Source organism: Acomys minous (genome assembly GCF_964271855.1).
Source record: "Acomys minous genome assembly, chromosome: 2".
NCBI classification, from domain to species: Eukaryota; Metazoa; Chordata; class Mammalia; order Rodentia; family Muridae; genus Acomys; species Acomys minous.
Genome location: NC_140484.1, coordinates 96,922,102 through 96,943,681, shown reverse-complemented (window position 1 = coordinate 96,943,681; position 21,580 = coordinate 96,922,102). Strand labels below are relative to the sequence as shown.

General features: G+C 43.2%; 1 protein-coding gene across 4 annotated transcripts in view; it reads right to left on the bottom strand.

Moving 5' to 3' along the window:
• Positions 1 to 21,580, bottom strand: part of ATP10A (ATPase phospholipid transporting 10A (putative)) — a 177,638-nt gene that overhangs the window by 6,721 nt on the left and 149,337 nt on the right. For all 4 annotated transcript variants that reach the window (XM_084801201.1, XM_084801200.1, XM_084801198.1 and 1 more), the window contains exons 12-17: positions 19,122 to 19,225; positions 18,554 to 18,680; positions 14,208 to 14,392; positions 8,000 to 8,324; positions 5,593 to 5,669; positions 3,842 to 3,967 (exon numbers count right to left, since the gene is read on the bottom strand). In XM_084801201.1, the coding sequence (XP_084657327.1) occupies positions 3,842 to 3,967; positions 5,593 to 5,669; positions 8,000 to 8,324; positions 14,208 to 14,392; positions 18,554 to 18,680; positions 19,122 to 19,225 (944 nt within the window). The remainder of the gene's footprint in view (positions 1 to 3,841; positions 3,968 to 5,592; positions 5,670 to 7,999; positions 8,325 to 14,207; positions 14,393 to 18,553; positions 18,681 to 19,121; positions 19,226 to 21,580) is intronic.

The window sequence follows — 21,580 nt, the reverse complement described above, 5'->3', positions numbered from 1 at the left end:
CTTCTTTCCTGGGGCCTTCCTATTTCTATCTTCCCAAATACCTGCCCTATTAGGATAGCTCTCTGAGTCCATGTGCTCTTGTTTTTTCCCTCCTCTTTCTTTCTTTCTTCTCCCTCCCCACTCTCTTTCTTCTCTCCCCCTCTCATTCATTCGTTATCTCTTCTTTCTTTTGGGGGGGGCTAGCCTTGCATTCATGATCCCCCCATCTCTCTGCCTTACATTTGAAAAGGAACAGTGGAAAATCATCAAGACCATCTTTAAGAGGAAGACACCCATAAGGGATGTGCGAGGGCAGAGGTAAGGAAGTAAGAAGCAGAGAGCTTCAGACTTGCTCAGCAGTGGTAGGATTTAGGTGGATGTCTGTCCACTTCCACAGGGTCAGAGTGTCAGCATCTGGAGTGTAGTCTGATAGATTTTGTAAAACACTGTGGATCTGATCATAAATGTCTCCCAGAGGCCCCTGAGTTATAGTTTGTTTCCCAGCTCATAGAGCTATTTGGAGGTAGTAGAAGCTGAAAGAGGTGGGTCTAGTAAAAGAAAGTCAAGACAGTGAGGGCAAATCCTTAAACAAAACTGATGATCTACTGCTCTGCCTCTCGGAGAACCATGGGATGAGCAACTGTGTTCCCATCACGATATGCTGCCTCATCGCAGACCCAGAGTAAACAGGGCCAAGTGTCTGTGCACTGAAACCTTTGATACCATGAGCTCGAATTTTTTTTTAAAAGAAAATTTTCTCTTATAACTTATTTATTTCAGTTATTATAGTATGGTGATACAAAACAAACTCACAATGTATTCTCACACTCACTGTGTAATCTGGCATACACCATATCACCCTCTCTACTTACGTTCTACCCTTTCCATGGTCTCCACACCAGTGAGACCTAAATGGGGCTTGGGAGTGTGTGGAGAACTGAAGGATTAGATCCTTTAAAGATTAGATCCCTGGAATACTGTGGCTCTTGTCAGAGGCACACTCTTCCTAGTTCAATGTCCTTATTTCGTTTGTTGAGGCTCAAGCTCAAAGTACTCTTAACATTGACAGAAAATTAATGTTTGAGATATAAATAAAAACAATTGAACAGTATGAGTCGCAGATCCAGCCTGTTCAAACACAGATGATCTTGGCCTAAGGGGGTAGGGGGCCAGGCTCCACAGGACATGTGGCAGGGTGGAGGAATGCTCACTGGGCACAGCAAGGACTGGGTCTGGGCTTTGGAGCTACAGCTCTCCATGCATCTTGAATGAGTTGCTTTATATCTCTGGCTCTTGACTCAGCTGCTTTACTTCTCCCGGCTTTGGTCTCTTCCCTTGAAAATGGCTTCTGAGGATCAGAAGAAATGCTAGTCCATGTGGGTGGAAGCTATGACTAAACCCCCAAAGTACTGTTTAATCTATGACTTAAGTTTCCTAATACGCAACCTTCCTCCCTCCACACCAACCACTGACAGACTTGGGCTTTTCATTGATTTTCTCCCCTGCCTTCCTCCCACAGCTCACTCTTGCTCACCCACCATCGTCGTGGGCTCAGCCTTATGAGTCATAGTAAGGCAAATGGAGTCAAAGGGAACAGGAAGAAAAAATACTTAGATAATTGAGAGCCCCCTCTCTATAGTACCAAAGAGCTTTATTCCCACACCTCTGTTACTATGGAAACTGTTCTTCTCTGCTCTTTATTGGAAAGGCCAATTTATTCTTAAAATTAATGACTTTCTTCTGAGAGGAGTGATTACCCTTGAACTTTTCACGTGCGTGAATGCTCTGAACAAAGCTCTGCATCTTATATGAAGGAAGACAGGAGGCTCCCCCTCCCTGTGCTCTGCAACAAGCACAGGCTTAACATGGAGGGCAGGAGAAGACTGTACCCACCTCAGGCCACCACTTTGGCCTTTGTTTACCTCTACAACATTAGAAAGCTTTCGGTATGTTATTCTCACTACCTTCTCAATTTGACAAACTTGAATAGGGAATTACAAAGGTCAACTAGCTCAATTCCTAGTTTTGGTTTTTGGGGGATTAAAAAAATTATAACTCAAAAAAGTCAAACAGATATGGTCGTCAATTTAGGATTTTTTTTTCAAGCTTTTGATGATGGTGTGAAAGCAATATGCATTCTGCAAAACTCTGAATCTTGATTTGGATCTTTGCCTGGGCTTTATTCTCTCATGAAACGCTGGGTAGTGGCTCTGAGCTGAAGCTCCCAGGTGGTCACACGATAGCAATGCTCCAGTGTGCTGTGCCACTAAGCTATGATAGTAGATGACGTAAGTGTACTAAATGTAGTTTTCATTTGTGATATTTTCAACTTGTGATGGGTTATTATCGAGACAACAAAACCCTACTATAAGGACCAATTATACTTAGGATGCCACTACTATGGACCTAAAGAAATGAGGCTGCATTCTAGCCTACTCCACAGGGGTCATTCACTCCTGTGGAGGGATGTGGGATCCTCTAGTTCTGAGTACCAGCAGCCTCTCCATACTAGTAATTCAATACTAGAGTATAAAGAAAGGAAAAATGAGCTCAAAAGAGCAAAAAAAAAAAAATGTACAACTTTTTTTGGATGTGGTCCCAGGCAGAACTTGATCTGAATTAATTTCCAAATCTACTCAATTAGTCATGTCCTGACTAGTTCCAAACATCTGTATTCATTTGTTAGAAGACAGTTTGGAAATCAGGCAAGTGAGTGGGTGGGGAGAGGTCAGGAACGGAAAATGTGTCAGCCTCAAGAATGAACCATTAAGAACATAAAAAAAGAGCTGTACTCACATGAAGGTTTTCATATGGAATAAAACAAGAACTTTTAACTTATTTTATTCCTTTTCAGAAAAGCACAAGATATTGTTGACACTGCAATTCTGGTACCTAGACAGTAAGATTTATGGGACAATCTTAGATGGTCATTTATCCCAAGTTTAGTTTGTCTCCTTGTTGGTTCACTCAGCCTTAAGCTGCCAGAGGCAGAGCCAAGAGCAGCAGTCCTGCAGCCCCTTGGGAGAGTGTCTAGAAACCTTAAAAATGAGTCAGAGCTCTGTGATGATCCTGTGGGACATCCTGCAGGCCTCTGGAGTACGAAGGAACTATAATTAAACAGGAGGACCATGTAGGAGAGATCAGGAAGAGCTCTGTATTCAAAGCTCCCGAAAAGACACAAATGTTCGTCTCGACTTAAATGGAAATACCTATTAAGCTAGCTCGAAGAGTGTATATCCACCCTGAGCCCAAGAGGATGTGGAAGCCCATTTCTTACTAGGTTCAAAGCCTCACTTTGAACAAGGTACAATTTGTACAAAGCCTGGTGTATGCCTCTGAGAGACACGATTCAACATAGAGCAAGACGAAGTAAATTTCTGATTGCAAGGCTCTGAGTACTTTTTTCTTTAATCTTCCTGGCCTACAGCAGAGAAATCAGTGTCCCACTGTGGACAGCCCAATGGAACCCTCCTAAAAAACACACCCAGACAAGCTGAGAAATTGAGAATGGAATCAGACATCAGATAGCAACACAGAGTTAGCAACTTACTATCTATTTAAGCACTTAGAAACTGCTTGCCTTGCCATTATGCCACTTTATACAGTCCCATATGAACTTTCTTGTGTTTCCTGACTGTTTATAAGACCTTTAGTCCTTAACAATGCAGCTGTTTTCATTTCCCATAAGTTAGTCTTTAGATATTACAGGGCACAGGACCAGGCTAAGATCATATTGATACAAACCCAAAACAATGAAACAGATCAAAAATCGTGGTGGTTTGTTGACTTTATGAAGATAGCGATCCTACTAATTTTAAGCCTTTTAATTGAAAAACTCTAAAGACCCATGTCAAATACCTACTGTGTTTTTGTAGAAGAAATACAGCACCATGTTGGCCAGTCTGGAGTAGCACCAGTGTCCATGGACTATTAAGAGTCTCTCCAGGTATCGGAATCTTGGCACTGCAAAGTCACTTGCCATCACGGCCTTGAAAAGGAAAATAATTCTCATCACTGTTGATGCCCCATTGGCACAGAACAAAGGCAAGGCAAAGCAAAGAGGGGAGGAAAACATCCAGCTTCAAACACAGTGCTAAGGGTGGCTTTGTCGTATTAACTTCTTTAATTAAAAAGGAAAACCACTCAGTATGCACTGTTGCCCTAGGATGCTACTTTCTAGAACTATTTAATGCCTCAAACACCAAGATATACGATTAATGAGTTTAAAAGGCTCCAAATGTTCTTTCCTACTGCTGTTTTCTAGCAAGGCACAAAACACAGAGAGGCATGTGGCTTCCCCCCAACTTTCTCCAACTCCAACGCTACTTGTTTCTCTACCATACTCAAATCTCGAAGACTAGCTACAGCTAACTGATGGGTATCAGACAGACAGACAAGCATCAAGACATCCTGGAAGTTGCATTTTTGGACTGCTCTTCCAGGAGAATAAGCAGTCTTTTTAAAATGACAAGGAAAAAAAAAACAATCTCTCCATGTTTGGCACTCGGGCACTTTGTTCCCAAATATCATCCCGTCAGCTTCTGGGATCTGTCTCATCAGACATGTAAGTCAGCCTTTTGTATTTGTGGGAACAGAATCTGTAGACACAAAAGATGGCGGATGTAAAACACTTAGTAAAAAAAACTATCGGAAATGTAGAAATTGTTCTCTTTAAACAACGCAGTATAACGACTATCTGCATAGTGTTTCCATTGCATTGGGTATAAGAAATCATCTAGTGATGATTTAAAGTATATAGGTAGGTGTATGCAGGGTTTATGCAAATGTAACAGTTTATGTGGGAGCCTTATTCACCTGTGGATTTTGATGTTGAAGAATCTCCCCCGGATACTGAGGGGCAACTGTACCGTATTGTGCTTCCAGGTCTACCATCTGACTGCTGTTTAATATGAAGCCAGAAAGTGAAATGTTCTCTGCACAGCCTTGCATATAGCATATAGTGAGTGGTCCATAAATGGTGAATACATGGTGGTTAACATTATGATTTTAAAAATCCCTCTGAATAAACTGATTCCTAAAATCTTTAAAAAGTTTAAAAAAATGTGACTCAAACTTGCTTAACTGTTTGAAGTTGTTGTAATGCTATATCCAGAATCAGCACATTTTAAGTGAACTAGTGTGTTCAACTTCTGGAACATTCAGAACTGACACAGAGACAAATGAAAAGCACAGGTGGAACTTCCACGGGAGTCAGGATGACTACACTCCATCTTCAGAGTGGTGTTGGGTCCCGACAGTGTCACGAGGCAGCATGTACAGAGTATAGCTACTGTTGAGCAATAGTAAACAGAAATGCCTCCTGGGAAGAGCCAGAGGAGGCAATGACTCACCTTGGCTCTTAGAGTCAGAGTTTCCCAAAATATACATGTGTTGACACAGGCAAAAATGTTTACTGCACGTGGCCTCATTAACAGAATGACAATTTATCTCAGCTTCTACTGGCTTGGCAGAAGGTAAACACTGGCCCATACTGAAGGCAAATCCTTCAGCTTCATCAGAGGCCAGAGACAGGCGTGAAAACTTGTGCTATGATAGGATAAGAGGCCAAGAAGGGCCATTTGGTCCTACAGGACAGCCCAATTGGTCTTTTACCTGCATGCCCTCCTGGCCTGAGATCCCCACGCCTACATCTGCCACCTGGATCATGCTGACATCATTGGCCCCATCACCTAAAAACAACACAGGCAGGAAGAATTGATTTTGAGATGCATAGAATTACACAGACATGCTGAGCCTCTTGGGTTCCTGCTGGACTGAGTTCTATGAGAAAGATCATGGAAAAGGCAGAAGAGCAACTTCCTGGGAAAACTGAGATAACCGATCCGAATTTGGCATAGTCCCACATGGAACTGCCAGTCATATCAAGCTATCCCACAAAGCAGCAAGCACTTAGCTACCATCTTATTCAGTGGGATCTATACTGACTGGATATGCACAGAAAACATCCTCAATGTGATGTCTAGCACAATAAGAAAAGCCATTATCATCTTCATCACTGTTAACGTGAATCAATTCGTCCAGCAGGGCATCAGGATGGCTCAAACTCATATCCACCATAACAATTTTCTCACTGCATGGAGCAGGTTGAGTTCTCTTCAGCATTTTATGCACATTGATTACCCCCAGTGGATTAACCATTATCTGTTTTGGTTTCTTTGAGGCATAGCAAAGAAAATTTCCATTTGCCCCATCAAGCTGTTGATTGATGAATGTTAAAACAAGAAGTCAGAGACCTTGACTTCTTTGGGATGTCAAAACAAACATAACCATTACAACTGAGACAATAGTGACCATTCCTAGAATTAGGCTCAGAATAACCCAAGGCAAAGCAGACATGTCAAGCTATAAAAATAAAAGACATAGATATACAAAAGTCAGAGTAACTCATGATGTGGCTATAATTGTCCCTTTTATTTGCCTTTCCCCCAATATTGAAAAACAAACCTAGGATTTTCACAAGTATTCTGCCACTGACCTATATCCCAAGTACTCTTTTTGCTTTTTATTTTGAGACAGCATCTCACTGAGTTTTGTCATAATGGCCTGGAACTTACTATGTACTCTTAAGGCTGGCCTTAAATGTAATCCTTTTGTCTCAACCTTCTCTGTAGGTTGGATTACCTAGGTATATCTCAGGTCTGGATTAGGGTGTCTCGTCCTTGTGTGTTTACTGTTTTGTTTTTTAATTGGGCTAAACTCAACAGTTAGTACTTATTGAGTTAAAATTCTGTGAAGCAATGAACTCTCTCTAGCTTCCCATAAAGCTCCATTCAAAAATGAGTTATGATGCACAATGGGGCTCTCTAAAGCTAAACTGCTGGCTTTTTAAGACTAGGGCACATGGTCTGAGAAATGATATGATGTTCTAATGAAAGATTAGCTTGTCCTTCCCGGGAGAAGATGCTATCTTCCCTCAGCTTGGACCAGGGGAGCCATGCTGAACACTCTGCTCATGTCTCCTGAGCACATATCCTCATCTATCTGTGTACTCTCCTTACTGGATACTATGGCTCTCCATAACTCTTAGGGTGCTCAGATGATGGCCACCAAGGTCTCGCATTTAATGCTGGCTTCTTCCTAGTGGGTTTAGTGCCAGTGGCAAAAGAGATTAATACTACAGACTTTCTGTAAACTGTACTATAAATACAAGTGACTGGTGACTGACGAACTGGTAAAGATACCTTATCACTGAGCTCCTTCCCAGGGATGAATCCTACTTATAACTGGTGTTATAGTAGGTATTGCCTTCCTCACCCTCACAAGGAAGTGGCTAAGCCTGTGCTGGAGACTGTAGCCAATTCAGAAATGGGAAGAGATGTTTCCCTAAGGAGGTGTTAAGTAACCTCCACCCTGTCATTGGAGAGGAATCTAAGAGGGTCCTCAGCTAAGAGTTCCTGCAAGGAAAAATAACGTCAGATATAGTCCTTCAATGATACAAAATGGTGTTGTCTTGAAATGGATGTATATGCTGTCTTGGATGTATTTGCTGAGATGCTTGTCTCAGAAGAGTCTACAAAACTCAGCTGAGAAGAGTCACTGAGGCTTGTGGTTGGGGTAGTCTGGGTCCTTAGAACATCATAAAGCCTTAACTCCAAGATACATGTGACAACTCAAAATCCTCAAAAAAGGCCTTTACTAAGTCAACATGTGCTAACATAGGACGTCATTGTGGCTGAACTGTGTGGTAGGTATCTAAAGTCCTGTCTCCTAAGAATTAGTCTACACTCTTAATTGTCTTATTAAATTAGCAATTGCTGCTCTTGTAAAAGCACCTATGTCTGCTACCATATTTTGTGACTCTTTGATCTATGTCTGATGTCTAGAATACTCCACTTTACCACACTGGGTATACTACTGTAAATGGAAACGGGTGAATAAGGCTTCTCTTATTTCATAGTGTAAGATGGAAGAAGATCAGAAATTCAGGTCACGTTGAGAGGGAGTGGCTATATAAGTCAGCTGCAGGGTCAGACCCTGCAGTATTAGCCTAAGTACTTGCCTATGGCCAGGGTCATGGCCTTGAGCTTGCTTCTAACCAGCTTTACCACCATGCTCTTCTGCAAAGGGGTCGATCGGCAGCAGAGGACGGAGCGACACTGCTTGGCAAGGAAGAGAAATTTGTCCTCCAGGCTTTTCTCAAGGGCATAGGCCAGACTTCTCCCATCAATCACAAGGCTTGGGCTGGGGCTGGAGGCAGTGGATGTGGAGGCTGGGTTGAAAGAGAACCCCACGCTCACATTGCTTTCAGTGTTCTGAGGATTGCTTCGGGAGTTTCTGGTCTGCACATAGTGGAGGCATTGGTCCAGCAGGGCTGCACATGCTTCCTGAAATTGACATGCAATGCATTTCAGTAGGGTTATGTCACTCACACTTGCTATCTGCCTCAACACCCCAAGCAGAAGTCCTTCTAGGGCACTTGGCTGTCGTGCATGGCTCTTTAGATTCCCGAAAATGAAGTCCAGCTGGAGAGGATAACTTCCTGCATGGGAGAGGAAGTGCTAAGCTTCCACAGGATGTGCTGGTGTGCTGAAGTTGAGATGGAGAATATTCACTTTCTTAGGTGTGGCTCCATTACTGCTATACCTGACAGTATGCAGATGCTGAAGGTTCTACAGTTCTCTGGGGCCTTTACTAAACCTTCCTGCCTTGTACTGAGCCATCAACAGTGGTGCACAAAGCACTTTCAAAGCCTTTGATTATATAGAAATTCTCCATTTCAACAAAGAAAGAAAAAAAAGAAGTTCAATTAATGTTTTGGCTTTTTTTTTTTTTTAACTACTCGTGCCCTTCCCAAACTAGATCTGAGTTCCTGAGAGAATGAAGAGAATGAAAGGCTGGATAGGAATATACTTTGGGAACTTTGGCAGAGACCAAAAAGGCTGCTCATTTCTAGGAACAAACACTTCCTAGTGACGTTTGAAAGGCTCCTGTCTTCCTGTAGACAGACAACGCACTGGCTGAGAACCTAGTTCCTGACAACACACTCTGGACACCAAGCTGTGGCCAATCAACACTTACTGAAGACTGTTACATTCAGAAACTAATAAATGTGAAAAGAGATTGCCAGTGGCCCTTAGGAAGACTTGGAGGTAAAAACTGGTCCCTAGACATGACCAGTGTCAGTCACAACTGGGGGACATAGAGATTTGTGACTGGAGATAGAAACCTCTGCTGGAGGAGGGCATTCTACAAACTGGGGAACACTTAAGAATAATATGGATGTAGAAATGCCTTGAGGCCCCTGCTCCTATCATAAAGCATCAATGTAGCTAGTTCACTGTGAGATGAAGGATGCTCACCCTCCCCTGATGCAGCTATTGTACATGGCCAGGTGCACAGAACATGCATTCATGAACCCTGAAAGAAAATAGTAGCATTTGGCTAGGGAAAGGAGATTATAACAAGGAAATGAACGGGTGGCAAATATTCCATGTTTACCCCCAGAAGCCTCTGCCATGGCCCAAGGGACCAAGTTATCAAAAATGGATGCCAAAGACCAGTTCTGGAAAAAACTCTGAGCTCTGGCTGCAGGAGGAAGGAAGGGTACTCCCAATGCTCAGACAAAACATGAGGGAGCTGTTTTCTTCTAGTCCCACATGTGGATTTTGCTCTGCTGGCAGCCAACAGGGTCTTCATCTAGGGATGAAGACTCAGCGGGAATGGGCACCTGTCTCCTGTCTTAGGTGCTGTGGTCTCAAAGCAGCAGTATTATGATTGCCTTTGTTCTCTGTCCTGCCATTACATGCAGGGCAACAGGGAGGAAAATAGGACACAGAAAATAGTAACACACATCCTTGCCTTCTCACCAGAGGGCAGAAAAGTGGACACGGGAAACTAGAACGTACTGGATAGATGGTAAAAGAAGATACTTTAGCTGGTCCTATAACGCTATTTATGAATTCATGGGTTCATTATATGCTGTGCACACATGGGCATCACCCTGAGGGGTCAGCAACACTCTAGAGAATGACACTCCGGTACAGACACCGCCCTGCTTCAAACTGACCTCAAAAGAGAAGTATGCACAAAGATCGACATGGGAAGCAGGCAAAGGCTAAGCAAACGACCCATGCAGAAGCGGAGTCCAAATCCAACAGGGTTACCTGCTCCAATCCTCCATACTCCAGAGGAATAAAAAAAAAAAAAAAACGGTGAGAGCCATAATATAATAGATATAAGGCACATGACCAAAGCTCAGTGTCAGAAGAACCTGGAAATCTCAGCTCCTGTGGAAAAGCACAATACACAAGACAGTAACCCTGACACTAGAATAATCTAGTAGGGACATTGCGGCAGTCAGCACGAAAAGCTTCAAGCAAGCATTAGCGTTCTGGAAATCAGTAGCAAAACAGCTTTTGAGGAAAGATTGTGAGCAATACACAGAAAGACCCTGTAGAGGTGCAGATGTAATTCTAAATACATAGAATCTCTGCCCTCAAGGGGATGGACTGCAGCCCCACATTCCTTAAGTGTGTGTTCACAGGATTTATTTCCAAAGAGTTCAGGATAGAAAAGAGTGGGGGTGCGGGGAGCTGTATTTCTTGTAAAATGGATACAGGTGGCAAATACTAGGTCCTTACCAACCTGATGGCATGACTAGATGATGTGATAAAATACTGGTACCCCATGACCTCCACACAAAATTTACAGCTTCACTGTAGTCATAACAAAACAATCGGATAAACCTAAAGATCAAATCAGTCTATAAACAATTTTATCAGTCCTCTTCAAATTGCCAAGGACATGAAAGACAAAGACAGTTTGAGAAACTGTCACAGCAGCCAGTGACATTCAAGAGAGCTTTGACCAGATGTAATGTGAAATCCTAAAATAGGATGGAAGAAGCCAGGTAAAACAGTGCAATACAGCATGAGCTTTAGTTAGATCACATCCTAATATTAGTTTGTGGTATAGCAGATGTGCCATGCTCCTGTGAGATGTTAATCAAAAGAAATTGGGTGTGATATAGGAATGCTCCAAAGACTTTCCCAATCATTTTTGTAAAGCTAAAACCAAACTCTATATATTGAATTTATTCTCTAAAATCCTCACTATATAGGCTTAGTAGTACAGAGACAATAACAGATAAAAGTCAGTGGCCTTGAAACACAAACACACCATGATCCAACTGCTTGAAACAAAAGACAAAGAAAAAATCCTAAGAGCAGCCACACAGAAACAGCCACTGGTTATTAGGCAGCAAGGGTTCAAGGATAGTTGTGATTTCATTAGGAACCATGCGTCTGGAAGGAAATGGAATACACTTAAGAATGCTGAAAGGAAACAATTGTCATTTCAGTCTTCAGTACAGTAAAGACGCGGTTCCAGAAGGAAGTGTAGGAAAGCAACAGTATTTTTTGTGATCTGCCCTATAACAATTGCTTCAGAGACAAGGTAAGTGGTGAGCCAAAGATACTCAGGAACTCCTGTCTCCTGACCTTTAAGACACAAGAACAGAACCATGCCATTTACCAACTGAATGACACTGATTTGGAGAAGACAGGAGGTAGCCCAACACAATGCAGACCAATACAGACCATTTCTTTAGTTATTGAAAAACTAAGAAAGTTCAATGAACTAACATATTGTTTAACTATGTTGGAATCAAACTAGGTATCAGTAACAGAAAGGTGACAAGACAACCTCCAAATACTTGGAAATGAAACAAAACACTTTGAAAAAATCCACAGATTGGAAAGGAAACATAGGAAATGTTTATTTTTTTTTTTAAAAATCGTAATCTGTATGTAGCTGAAAACACACTTCAACATTGAGAGGCAAAGACAAATAGTACTGAGTGAAACAATAATATTACTTATATTAGAAAAAAATGTTTGAGCACAAGGAAATAAAAACAAAACAAGCACAGGACAAAGAAGAGGATGAAAAGAAGGATGATGATGACAATGAAGAAGAACAAGAGGAAGAGGAAGAGGAGGAGGAAGAAGATGAAGATGAAGAAGATGAAGAAGAAGAAGAAGAAGAAGAAGAAGAAGAAGAAAGCTCAGATCATCAACAAAACCGAAAAGAAAATAAACCAACAGAAAAAAAAGGAATCAAGATAACCCAACCCTTGTTTTTGAAGAGTCAATATAATTCATAGACTGGCATCAAATGGAATCAAAGAACAGACACAAAACACCAATATCATAAATAAGAGAGGGAGTGTCACAAAAGACCCACAAACATCAAGATAGCAAGGAGAGACTGTGAAGACGTAGCTCTTGGGGCAGGGTCCTGAGGACCGGACAGCTGATGATCTGGCTGTTAAGGACCGGACAGCTGATGGTCTGGCTGTGGAACTAGAAGGAAGCCTTGAATATCCATAGAGGCTTGAGCTCCCCTAAGAAGGGAGATGAGGAGCTGTGCATGGAGGGAGACTTAGGCTTCATCAACACGTTGTGGATAGCCTGAAGAGACTTCAAGTGGAGCTCCTGGGAGAAATCAGCTTCTAGATCAAGGAGGTGCTGGGATTAGACAACCCTTGCATACTTGAGGATTTAAGCAGATAAATGTGGCTGGACTAGTGAAGTGGTGAGAGGCAGTTCATGAAACTAGAGAAGTTCATGCTAAGTGGATCACTGCCTTGGCTCTATGTTACAGACATGTAGGACCTCATTTTTTAAAAAAAATTCAGTGATATGAAAAAGGTAAACTTTACATTAGTGAAGACCAAATGTGCATTCCTTTGGTATTAAGAAATCCCAGATGCAACCTCTCCACCCAGGAGACATCCTTCTCCAGAGTCCAGCCTGATAAGTGTAGTCCACACCCTTCATCAAGGAAGCTTCTCTTTGCAACAAATAAAGACCTTAGCACACATAAAAACTTAGCCAAATGAAAATGCAGAGTTGTCAACTTTGACCATGTCCCCTGGAGGGGGAGACCTGGTGGCACTCAGAGGAAGGACAGCAGGTTACCAAGAAGAGACTTGATACCCTACGAACATTTACAGGGGGAGGTAATCCCCCTCAGGAAAAGTCATAGGGGAGGGGAATAAGGGGGAAATGGGAGGGAGGGAAGAATGGGAGGATACAAGGGATGGGATAACCATTGAGATGTAACAAGAATAAATTAATAAAGAAAAAAAAAAAGAAAATGCAGAGTTGTAAAGCCCAGTACCAACAGATATATTTATAACACAACTCTGAAACCTAAGACATGGGGATCATAGGGGGAAGAGGGCAGAACTATCATAAGAGCCAGAGGAACATAGAATTTGCTGAGATTATTTCTTTTATACCTGTCAGAAGCTACACCCATGAAGTCTTATCAAACAGATAATAAGGGGTAAGCTAACAGGAATGGAGGAAATCCTAGGAAGCCTCACCAGACAAAAAGAAGTATAGGCAACCAAAGAATGCTGAAAGTGGGAACATTTATTTATTTTTCCCTTTTAAAAATAATTTTTTATTATAATTTATTCATATTACATCCTGAATGTTATCCCCTTGCTTGTATCCTGTTCCCACTCTCCCTCCCTATTCTGCCCTATTTCCCCTCCCCTAGATCTCTGACAGGGGCTCCCTCCTCCCCCACAGTTGGACCACAACCTATCAGGTCTCATGTGGACAGTCTACATCCGCTTCCTCTGTGTGCCCACATGGGCTCCCTGCTAAGGGGGAGGTGACAAATCAGGAGCACCAGAGTTCATGTCCAAGGCAGTCCCTGCACCCCCCACAACCATGGAGAATGAGCTGTCCATTGACTAGATATGAACAGAGGGTCTAGGTCCTTGGTTGGTGCAACAGTCTGTGCAGGCCTAAGTGGGAACACTCATAATTAACAAATATTTAATTAAAAAGAGGGGCGCTAAATTTGAAAGAGAAAAAGGAGGTATATGGGAGTGTGTGTAGGGAAGGAAGAAAAAGAAAGAAATGAAATAATTATATTATAATCTCAAAATATAAAATATTTATATATTTATAAATATAAAATATTTAAATATTTTAAATATTAAATATTTAGTATTTGATATTAAATACTACTTATATATGTTTATAAAAACATTTACAAGGCAATGATAAGAATGTTCCAAGTCTCAGAAATAGCACACATGCTAAGAGGGATGCAGTGGGTAAGCAGCCTTCTCACAGTGGGCATCAGAGGTGAAGCTTTGGTGGCGTTCCAACAGAGCTCCATTTTGGAAGCCTACAGAATATAAGGCCACCCTGGGACAGGGCAAAGACTCTCTGGACGCTACCTACCTGAGACTCAGCATTCAGTGTGATGACCTCCTCACCATGGTCCAGCAGTTTGCAAGCATATGCAATGTTAATGGCTGTTTCTTGTTTGTCACCTGTGAGAACCCAAATCTGCAGGCCAGCTTGTCGTAATTTAGCGATGGTTTCAGGTACTCCATCCTGAAGGCGGTCTTCAATCCCAGTGGCACCTGGTTAAATGCATGACAGTTCCTGTGAGTTCATCTTCACAACTCCTGATGGGGTACAAATGCCATGGGCCAAACATACCAAAGACAGGCGTGGCCTTACCAACTACCTAAGACTCTCCTGGGGCTCACCTGCCAGATGGCACTAAGTGGCGAAAAGTCCCTCTGGAAGCAAGCTAAAATGATTTACCACTTCAGGGTTGTGCTGGACACTTACTATAGCTGTTGACCTGACTCAGTCAAGAATTTGTAGGAGACCAGGCGGTAGTGGTGCACGCCTTTAATCCCAGCACACGGGAGGCAGAGCAGATGGATCTCTGTGAGTTTGAGGCCAGCCTGGTCTACAAAGTGAGTCTAGGAGAGCCAAGGCTACACAGAGAAACCCTGTCTCAACCCCCACCCCCCAAAAGAATTTGTAGGAGAAAGAAATACAAGTCACCTAACATAATTATGTGCACTCATAAAGCTGACTAACAAGCAGCTAAGTTTACGTATATTCTGAGAACACAGACCGTGAAGGGAGGAAATTACTATATACCTAAGGGATTAAAAGGAAAGTCTTAGTAGTTACCGATCCCCTATCCTCCAGAGAGTTTCCACATGAAAATTCAATGTTTGCTCTCAACCATGTCAGCCATTTGTTATCCAAATGGATGGTGCAGAAAGACTCATTAGTTTTTTTAAGAAACATCATCACGAATGCTTTTCCCACAAACATAAAGAATTGAAGATGTAAATTCCCCTTATTGACTTCATTATGCTTGGGAAAATGTGACTGGTTGAACATCTCTACGCTGAAAAAGATGAAATCTGAAATGTTCCAGAATCCTAAACTTTTAGATCTAACATGATCCCACATCAAAATCAAAGCACAAGGGTGGGAATCATCTGAAATCACCTCCAGGCTATGCATAAGGTGTCAAGTATACTAAATGTAAGGTCACAGTCCCTGTGTATGTACTAAAAAGCAAAAACACTCAAAAAACAAAATAATTCTTCTTATCCTAAGAACTGTGGGTGTAGAATAAGCAACCTGTATTCAGTGCTAAAATGTGCCCAATGCTCTGACCATTGGCTAGATCTGGGTAGGGGTTTCTCCACAGTTGAGTGGAGAGTGGGATATGACTTTCTCACGTACTCTGGTGCCTCACATTTGACCATGTCCCCTGGAGGGAGAGACCTGGTGGCACTCAGAGGAAGGACAACAGGTTACCAAGAAGAGACTTGATACCCTATGAGCATATACAGGGGGAGGAAATCCCCCTCAGGAACAGTCATAGGGGAGGGGGGAATAAGGGGAAAATGGGAGGGAGGGAAGAATGGGAGGATACAAGGGATGGGATAACCATTGAGATGTAACAAGAATAAATTAATAAAAAAGAAAAAAGAAAAAAATGTGCCCAACCCTGCCTTCACTGTTCATCTGCACAGCACCCATCCTGCTAAGATAGTTTCTGTCTTCCTACCTCTAAGAGTGAGCTGCAGGCCATGACTTCCTAGGCTCCAGCCCTGGTTGAGGCTCCTTGCCATTCCTCCTTCAAGCTCCCTGTGCTGGGGGAGGGGAGGGCACTGCTATGGATTGCATGTCTGTGTCCCTAGCTGCCAACAATGCTTTCAGATTCACAGATGGAAGTCCTGACTCCCAGTGTGACAGTGTTAGGAGGCGGGGCTTTGAGAGGTGATTATGTTCCCACTAGGCCCGTGAAGGAGAGTCTTGAGTCCCATGATGCATGGAAGTACTAGTTTGGTTCTACACTCTTCCACGTACCCACATTATAATACCCAGGTGTCAGGTGGCTTCTGATAGAAGGGGAAAGGACTGGAGCAGTTTTCAGATGACATTTAAACAAACCAGCAAGAATTCTGGGGGAAACGAGCAGAATGCTATAGTTAAACTTTGTTTCTTGCCCAGAGAAAGCAGTTTAAGAACCCAGTATAAAAGTGAAACTTCCTGCTGAACTGTTATCTGTGGTTCTCTTAGATTATCGTAATCGCCTAAATACAAAGACTTTTAGAAACAGAAATTTGGCTTGGAATATTAAAGATATAAACTGTTCATTTCATCTTTCTCAGAGATGAGTGTGCAGAGTTGGAAACTTCCTGAACTCCTCGTCCCTTGATAAAGCTGTGCTGGGTGGCTCTTTTTAAAGCTTAGGTTCCATCATTTAAAACATAAACTTTTCCAAGTGATAGGAGATACAGAGTGGTTAACAACTGGTTCTCGAGAACAAGGAAGATCTGCTGGATTTTGCCTATTTCTGTGAATTCATACAGAAGACCGAAAGGTGAGTTGATCTCACCTTCAGTGTGAGATTAAGGTTTACCGTGTGGCTGTTCTAACTTGGGGTATGTTAACACGGACATCACAAAGAAGGGAAGTGGTGGATGTCCAGCTGCCAGAGACGACCTGCAGAAAACAGAGCAGTCAGGCCATCTCAGGCGTGTGGACGCAATCACATGAGATTCATCAGCTCGCCAGGGGCTGAGAGCTAGAGCCCACGCCCTACCACAGCCCGCGCTTCGTGCCATCTCCTCCTTCCACCCCAGCAGCAGCCTTCGCATGCTGGAGTTCCTATTGCCTGTATGGGAGATAAGGAAACTTGGATGCAAAGACTAAACTTGTGCGAGCTTCCCTGGCTAGTAAGTGGCAGGACCTGGACTGGGTAACCAAGCAGCAACTCCAAACTGAGAGGAGACAGATGGTAGGGAAGGGACGGTGAAGCAACTCACAGCCATGAGGCTGTGACCTGGGAAATGAAAGAGATTCCATGTTCTTTGCTTTACAGTGGGATCAACACCTACCACAAGAATTTCTGTACCAGGAAGCAAACTAAACTCCATCTGAGGAGTTAGAACTATCTAAAAGAAATACCCCCCTCACCACTCACCCACATCAGCCATGAAGAGAGCATCTGGGAGCAAAGACGTTGGGCAGGTGGTCCAGGGGAATCAGCAGGGCACCCTCCCTCTGATCGCTCTAGCCATCAATAAAGAGCATTCCAGAAAAGCCCTTCCTGGGTTTTTAATGTCTGATTTTTTTTTTCTTCTTTTTGAAGCTGGGTCCTTCTATGTAGCCTAGGCTGCTCTCAAATTCATAGCCTCCTGCCTGTACCTCTGCATCCTGGACTTACACGCACGCGCCATCGTATCTAGCTGTTTGCTTTCTGAAGACAGGGGTCTCATTATGAGAGCAGCCCTAATGCAGTAGGCAAATCAGTGACTTAATGTAGGCAGAAAGGCCTTTGCGGGGCTTCGTTTAATTTACTAGAGATAGCATTCACTACGTCTCTCGGTTCCAAATCCTGCAGCTTTCTGAGTAGGACGTCATCTATCAGACACAATGGACAAAGCATGTGGCGGTGCTTTGTCTAGAGCACATTATGCAATTAAATATTAACAGTAACTATTAAAAGAGATAGGTATATATAGAAATATAGATTCCCAATTGCCTTGCCAGAAAATGAGGACAAGGGAGTGTGTCCTTTGTTAAATAAGAAAAGATGAACTGCTTGGACCTTTATTGGAGCCCAGTGGAATCTGAGTAACATTTCACAAAAGGGGCTGTCCTTGACTGTCACAGCCAGTTTCTCTGTGAGCAGACATCATATACACAGCAATGGAATACTCAGCTGTACTTAGTATTTTGAAATGTTACAACTTTGAGAAATTAAATATTCAAATAGGTACAAAAGTAATAAATACCTTCATGCCTTCCTAATGATTAATTAGATTTTATTAGATGCAAATAGAGACAAAGGAGGAAATATGAGCCGTTCTCTTTTCATCCCAAATGAATCTGAAATATTTATGAGATGCAAAACTCAGCATTTCCATAAATGTTCACATAGCCTGCCAGGGGGGCTGAAATCTTTCCAGCTATCTATTGTCAAAAGGCTTGCTCCTCCTAGCCATTTTGGTTGGAGAGTGTGGCACAAAACAGTCAAGGAGTCAGCCGACCTAGAGTGCTTGCCACATATGTGGCACATGGAAAGAGCCTACAGAAAACATTCCTCTCAACCTGAGGAGAAGCTAGCTTCAAGCCAGGTGGTTCCTCACATAATCCCAGCACAGTCCAGAGCAAGAGAAGCAGCCATTTCACTACTCGCTCTAGGACCCGTGCAACCAGCACTGCCCCATACAACAGGCACCTGGAAAGTTAATTACCCAGCAGGTGCAAGTTCGTCTCCAGGCGAACTGCAGACTGGAAGAGGAGCTCCTCACGGCTGTCCACAGATGCCTCAGCTTCTATGTGGCTCTGTAGCCAGCAGGCATACTCTTCTTTGCTCAGAACCTATGGAGACACATGGTTGAGTGCTGCACTGGGTGCTGTGCCTTAGGAGTCAGACGGGGCGGGGTGGGGGGGAGTTGGCATTGTCTGTCTGCCCTCCTGAAGGCTCCTCTCACACACACTCATGAAGGCTCCCTCACTCACCCTCAGGAAGGCTCCCCTCACTCACCCTCATGAAGGCTCCCCTCACTCACCCTCATGAAGGCTCCCCTCACTCACCCTCAGGAAGGCTCCCCTCACTCACCCTCATGAAGGCTCCCCTCACTCACTCTCATGAAGGCTCCCCTCACTCACCCTCAGGAAGGCTCCCCTCACTCACCCTCAGGAAGGCTCCCCTCACTCACCCTCATGAAGGCTCCCCTCACTCACCCTCATGAAGGCTCCCCTCACTCACCCTCATGAAGGCTCCCCTCACTCACTCTCATGAAGGCTCCCCTCACTCACCCTCTTGGCAATGCACAGGGTGCGCAGGCCTTCCACTGCATAAAGGTTGAGGTAATTCTGTGTTTTACTCCGGATCTTTTTCTGATGCCTTCCTCTGGGGTCATCTAGGTCAGAGTACAAGCAGAATGAGTGAGAGCAGCCCAGCTGAGTGCTCCCATGAGAGCCTTCCTAGTGCCTGGCATATTGATTACAAATGGTGTGCAAATGTCATAGAAATCAGGCAGCCCGCTGTTAATTTAATAAAGGGACTTCATCAAGACACAAATGTGAGGTTGTTCATGAGATACTTTGAGAAACATAGGAGAGAAAAAAAACTTTATCAAAAATGACTTGACATGTCTTTTTACAGTCTACTAAATAGATGTGTATACCAACTTATTTATGAAAATTTGAACTTCAGTGCTTCATTTCTCTATACACAACCTCCCCCTCTGTCAGTAAAAGATGCCCAAACAGTGGTAAAACTTTTACTAAACACACACACACACACACACACACACACACACACACACACACACACAAACACACACACAAGCACGCTCACCCTGTATTTGAAATTTACATGCAACAGAACAGTCTATATACTGTATTTTCTATCTCTGGCAATCCTGAACCCTGAGACCTCTGGATAGAGGAAGGCTTGTCTACTATTCAGGTTCAACTCATGACAAGCTGGACCTGGCCAGCAATACAGGAGGGTGACAGATAGGGTGGGAAGTCTTATTCTCAAGTATGAAGCTGAACATAAACAGACAAGCAGTACCCTATGGCAGGGGTTGGAGAGATGGCTCAGAGGTTAAGAGCACTGCCTGCTCTTCCAAAGGTCCTGAGTTCAGTTCCCAGCAACCACGTGGTGCCTCACTACCATTTATAATGAGATCTGGCGCCCTCTTCTGGCCTGGCAAAACATTGTATACTTAATACATTTTTTTAAAAATAAGTCTTGGCCCACTCATTAGTAAAGGTGGCTTCTTATGCTCAGTAATGAGCATGAAGAGTTGTCCTGGATTATTTAGCTTTAGTCTTTAAATTTACTGAAAGACAAATTCAAAGGCACCTTATTTTGACTGCCTTGTGCTGGTTTCTTATCACTCTGGAAAGCTTTCTGAGCCTCTGGTCACTGATTTGGTTTTAAACTTAAAATACAAACCACTAAGCTCTTTAGTTGTCTCTGCAGAAGGGCAGATGGCTCAGAGGTTAAGAGCACTGCCTGCTCTTCCAAAGGTCCTGAGTTCAATTCCCAGCAACCACATGATGGCTCACAACCATCTAAGATGAGATCTGGTGTTCTCTTCTGGCCTGCAGGTGTTACATACTGGCAGAATACTGTATACTAAATAAATAAATCTTTAAAAAAACAACTACTTGAATTTAAGATCAGCTAGGCTATTTAAGACTTGGAATAAATAGAGATAAGGGTGGCCATAGGCATCCATTTCTGGTATGGGTAGACATTAAGGGCTATCTACACAGGGCCTGGCAGAAAGAAGCACGTGCACTGCCCAGTAAAAACTGATCACTGGTCTACCCTCATCCCAGACACAAGAACTCAAGGCTACCATTTTTAAAGAAAACTTTTCTACACTGTCAGGCAGCTTCCTCGAAGAGATTCTTACAGCCCCAAGGCAAGGCAGTCAGAGGGAAAACATAGTGTTGGGCCTTGGGGAACCAGTTTTTATGAATGCTGGGTTGGATCTGTGGTCTGGTAGAGGATACAGGAGATTGGGAATGGTCCACATGACCATCTCTGAGGATCTTGGGAGTCTAGGGAGATTACATTGTGGAACAAGGGTACTCACTAGTCTGTTCATATCTGGGACCAAAGCTCAGGTGTGCTAACTCAGGTTAAAGCCATAACATTCTCAGTGCATGTGAGGTCGTAGTCAGGCAAAAAGCTTCTACAGCAATCCATTTCCTTTGTTGCCTATGTACTAATGGGAGGAAATTCTGTGTCTGGTGATCAGCTCTCTAGAAGTGGAACATTAGTACACTCAGAAGTGCCCCTCAGGCTGCCAGTACCGTCACTGCTTGCTAAATAAGGGCTCCACACAGAAGGATGCTGAGTCTGTGCCAGGGCACGGGAGGTGCTGACAAAGTGCCAGAATGACAGCTCTTGCCACAGACTGAAAAGATGGTCTTTACATTCACCAGCTTCCAAACGCAGCATGACTGAGAGAGCTGCAACAGGCCAGACACTGGGAGACGGCTGCTGACGCTCACAGCACTGAGAGGCGCCCAAAGCGGAGTACGGCTGCTCTTCCTGATCTTAGTGTGTGTTTTTACAAAGTGCTAAATGTTACGCCTTTTATACTTAGGAAATTATATTTTCCAAATAAGAAATTTTATTTTATTAGTATAGGACACACGAGGAAATGTGACTCTTATTTGTTCATGAGAGAAAAAGTAAGTTTACTGATGTACTGATGTCAACATGTAAGTCCTTGCTGGGCAGTGGCTAC